Source organism: Pundamilia nyererei, unplaced genomic scaffold (assembly GCF_000239375.1).
Source record: "Pundamilia nyererei isolate P.nyererei 1_Seehausen unplaced genomic scaffold, PunNye1.0 scaffold00014, whole genome shotgun sequence".
NCBI lineage: Eukaryota > Metazoa > Chordata > Actinopteri > Cichliformes > Cichlidae > Pundamilia > Pundamilia nyererei.
Genome location: NW_005187415.1, coordinates 1,992 through 6,260, shown reverse-complemented (window position 1 = coordinate 6,260; position 4,269 = coordinate 1,992). Strand labels below are relative to the sequence as shown.

The 4,269-nt window shown below is 41.9% G+C and overlaps 1 protein-coding gene and 1 long non-coding RNA gene across 2 annotated transcripts; both read right to left on the bottom strand.

The window, feature by feature from the left end:
- Nucleotides 1-1,929: 1,929 nt before the first annotated feature.
- LOC106456113 (uncharacterized) lies at nt 1,930-2,485 on the bottom strand. Its single transcript, XR_001290271.1, has 3 exons — nt 2,338-2,485; nt 2,115-2,212; nt 1,930-2,014 (listed from the first exon to the last, which is right to left on the bottom strand). It is a non-coding gene; the product is annotated as an uncharacterized LOC106456113 (long non-coding RNA).
- Nucleotides 2,486-3,287: 802 nt separating this feature from the next.
- LOC102196409 (sodium-coupled monocarboxylate transporter 1-like) lies at nt 3,288-4,235 on the bottom strand. Its single transcript, XM_005725310.1, has 4 exons — nt 4,136-4,235; nt 3,606-3,673; nt 3,374-3,460; nt 3,288-3,323 (listed from the first exon to the last, which is right to left on the bottom strand). Exons 1-4 carry the CDS (start codon nt 4,218-4,220, stop codon nt 3,288-3,290), a joined length of 276 nt encoding a protein of 91 aa, XP_005725367.1. The 5' UTR covers nt 4,221-4,235.
- Nucleotides 4,236-4,269: the final 34 nt, after the last annotated feature.

The window sequence follows — 4,269 nt, the reverse complement described above, 5'->3', positions numbered from 1 at the left end:
GCGCTGCGAGCCTCCCCATGATGGTATCAAGCTTCTGTTCCGTGGTGTTGTCATTCTTTTGATTCTGAGACCTCACAACTGCAGTGATCCGTTCTGCGATGTTATCCAACTTCCGCTCAAGGGTGTTATTGTGAGCAGGCCCCTCTCTGATGTATCCCATCATACGCTCAATGGTGTTAGTTTGAGTCTTCACGGCAGCTGTAAGCGTCTCCAAGGTGTTAACCATGCTGCGTTCGGTGTGGGAGGCCGCGCCTCGTCCCATCGCTTCAATTCCAGCGGTCAGCTTAGGAGGGGTTTGAACAGCTGGTTCCGCTCTCTTATTTCTCCGATAAGTCAGGGCCAAGCCAGCTCCGATCAGCAAGAACCCTGTTATCATGGTTCCGAATAGGTAGATATCCTCAGCGTCCTCGATAGACAGTCCCGCCAGGCACAAGATCCTCCAGGTCTGCCCCCCGTCCATCGTGTATCCGGCAGGGAAAGTCCCTCCAGGGCACTCGGGCTCTCCCGAGCCCAGACTTCTCGCTGAGAAGAGGGTGTCAATAGCGTTCAGAGACCAGTTGATCAAATCCATAATTCTCTGTTAGGTTTTAGAGAACGACAGTGAGAGACTGTTCAAGGGAAAAGTAGTGCACGCGAGACAAGACAGGACACAAGAGGCTAAGCAGGGAAGATAAGGGGAAGGAGGAGAGGAGAAAAGTGTGACCGCCTTCACCGAGAGCCAAGAGAGAAGCTGGCCTAGATGTCTAGACCTTGACTGGACCATTGCAACACCTGTCTCTTCTTTTTAGGCCATTCTGTTATAGATTAGCTGGTGTTATTTCATGATCCAATTTGGTCCAAACTTTAACTGCCGGGCACACAGAAGGTTTCATATCTTACTCTAAAATGCTTTGGTATACAGAGGAGTTCATTGTGACTCTGAATGCAAGGTGCCCGGGTCCTGTAGCTGGAAAACGAGCCCAAATCATGACCACTGGGCTTGACAATTGTCATGAGGTGGTTGTGTTGAAGTGCTATGTTTCACTTTTTGCAAAATGCGGAGCTGCTGTGTTTCTGAAGGACAATGGTCACGTCGTCTTGTGACATTTGAGTTAATAAACCGAAGCTAAAAAAACTTTATGACTCATAAATAGCATCAAAACTACCTTGAATGTATTCATTGCCTGTTTGTGTGGATTGTATCCTGTGGATGTTTCAGACAAGTCTGCGTTGCCCTCCTGGTCAGAGAAATTCAAACATTCCAGAAAGAGAGGAACACTTATGTTTGAACTATTTCGACTATTCCTTCCACAGCATGTCTTTCATCCTGTCTTCCTTCTCTCACCCCATCGCAGCAGATGGCCCCGCCCCTCCCTGAGCCTGGTTCTGCTGGAGGTTTCTTCCTGTTAAAAGGGAGTTTTTCCTTCCCACTCTTGCCAAAGCGCTTGCTCATAGGGGGTCATATGACTGTTGGGTTTTTCTCTGTATGTATTATTGTAGGATCTACCTTACAATATAAAGCGCCTTGAGGTGACTGTTGCTGTGATTTGGCGCTGTATAAATAAAATTGAATTGAATTGAAATGTTTATCATGTGGATTTTTATTAATAATGTGTTAATCTAAACAATACAAACAGAAATCATCATTGTACACAAGTAGATATTTGAGAGAAGTGCTTTCTACTTTTTGCTGAATCACTGGAAAAATAAAAGCACGATTGTCTCGCTGACAACTCAGTTCCTTTGGTCTCATTTCTTATGAAGTAAGGTGATTACAATCCTGGATTTGAGCATTGCTGCAGCTCTGTCTTCAGCTGTAACGGTCGTTAAAAAGATGAGACACGGATATCGTTGTCAATTTTCCCATGTGCAGGTTTATTGATTCCATCCTCCCCGCGCCTGTCATCAGTCTGTTGCTTTTGATACCTTTGCTCTTCAGCACGTACCCCATCTTTGACACGTTTGAACAGGTGATAAGAAAGAGTGTCTTCTTTCATTAGCATAAGTCTCGGGTCCACCGTCTCCCTCAATCCCCCTGAAATGATGAGTGGAAGAACAAAACCAAAACGTCCTTATGAAACAATAAGAAAATGAGATCACAGATCCAATGGCAAAATCTTTTCTTTTTTTCTTACCTGTCAAGAGACTGATGATTATTCCAACAATAATAGCTGTTAAACCTCCAATGACACAGAAGTAAAGGTAGGATGGAGAGTGCCACTGAACCGCATGTCTGGTGGTGAGAGAAATTAGTTTTTTCTCATATGCCCTTTATTTATATTATAGGAAAGCTCGGTCATCCCATCTCACCAGGCAATATTATATTAATTGATCTAACACAGACTGAACCACACTTACATGTCATCAGTATTCTGTCCTGGGGTTGTGGTAAAAAGACTTGGTTCTGTTGGCAGTGGGGTAGTCCAGTTGAGACTGCCACCAGAAGTAAAGTTACAACCCTCAGTGCTCAGCGAGAGAGGTCGGGTCATCTCAGGAGGAGAAGGGGATATCAATTCTCCAATGGTCACAGACACAGCTGCAGCCAAACCTGCCACGAGGCCCCATAGGCCTCCCTGTGGACAAATATAAGGAGCTTCATGAAATATATATTACATAGACCAACAGTCAAAAATGTTTGTCAGAGTCGAGTGTCACTCAACGCTCAGGCTCATTTTTCAATATTATTTTCAGTTTGACAGCAGAACTATGTAAGCGAAAACGGATGATTTCTGAGTTCATTTATACAGTTCCAAATCACAACAAAAACTTGGTTGGAGGCACTTTATATTGTAAGGTAAAGGCCCTACAATCCAGAGAGATGGATTATAACTAGATGATGAATAATAACTAATGATTTGTTACAAAGTGGTGTGTAACCACAGAGAGTGGAAGTGGAAATGCTCAACCAGCAAGCCCCCATCAACGCCGCGCAACCAAGAGACGGCTCAGCACCTGATCCAATCTTAACAATAAGCTCAAAAAGCTCAATCTCAACAAATTATAAAATCCTGCGAGTTGGTTCCACTGAACAGGGTCAATTGATGGGGTTTTACAGCTATGCAGTAAAAACAAACAAACAAAAAAAAATAAAATAAAAAAATATAAAGATTATAGTTGGTTTTTAAAGTTATTTGGTAATTGTTATTTTTTTTCATGCCGTTAACATTTTTTAAACATTGAACATTAATAAGGGTGGCTTTTTATACTGTAAATACCGTATAAGAAAAAATGTTCTCTGCACTATGTTATACGATGACAGGTTTATGCAATACAGTTGAAACAATGATACAAATGTCGATTCTTTCATGCTACCAAGGGCTGATTTTGGCCAGATTTTGAGATCCCTGGAGGTAGAAATTTTCAAATGAAAATACCAAAATGAGAATGGACTTACTTTGGAGTTGACAAATGGACAGAGGACACCCAAACTGAACAGACCGAGTAAAGGACCCCCAGTGACCCCACCAATGATGGACACTGCCTGTTTGAAGAGACCTGCAGCTCAAAAAACACTTTAAAAATGGTTGTATTTACTGAGGTGAGGTGCTTTCTAATAAACAACAACAACATTCCTGAATGTGTTTGCCTGAAAACACTGACAGCTCTGCATCAACAGATCCCTCTACCTGCATCATATGTCCCATGAGTGATGCCAGTCCAGCCATGGCAACGCATACAATTCCAAAAAACACACCTGCAAAAACATCACATCACAAAATGACATTTTTATCGACTACCAGCCACATCCACAAAACAGAGATTAGTTTAATCTAACATAACATGCAGCTTACACTGGGGCAAAAAAAAAAGCATTTAGTCAGCCACCAATTTTGCAAGTTCTCCCACTTAAAAACATGAGAGGACTGTAATTTTCATCATAGATTTTTAAAGAATTTATTTGAAAATTATGGTGGAAAATAAGTATTTGGTCAACAACAAAAGTTCATCTCAATACTTTGTTATATACCATTTGTTGGCAATGACAGAGGTCAAACGTTTTCTGTAAATCTTCACAAGGTTTTCTCATTTTGTCTCTCATAGTTGAGATATACCTATGATGAAAATTACTGGCCTCTCTTGCACAATTGGTGGCTGACTAAATACTCTTTTGCCCCACTGTATATCATAAACAAACAACAGGAAACCCGTTATTTACTCAGCCCTTTGGAGATTAAGAGAAGCTTTTTCTCAGATAGTTTAATGCGTGGTTTGATCAGGTCCTCCATGGTCACTGCAGCCATTGCGTTGATTGAAGTAGAAACTGTGCTGAACATGAAGAAATGAACCATG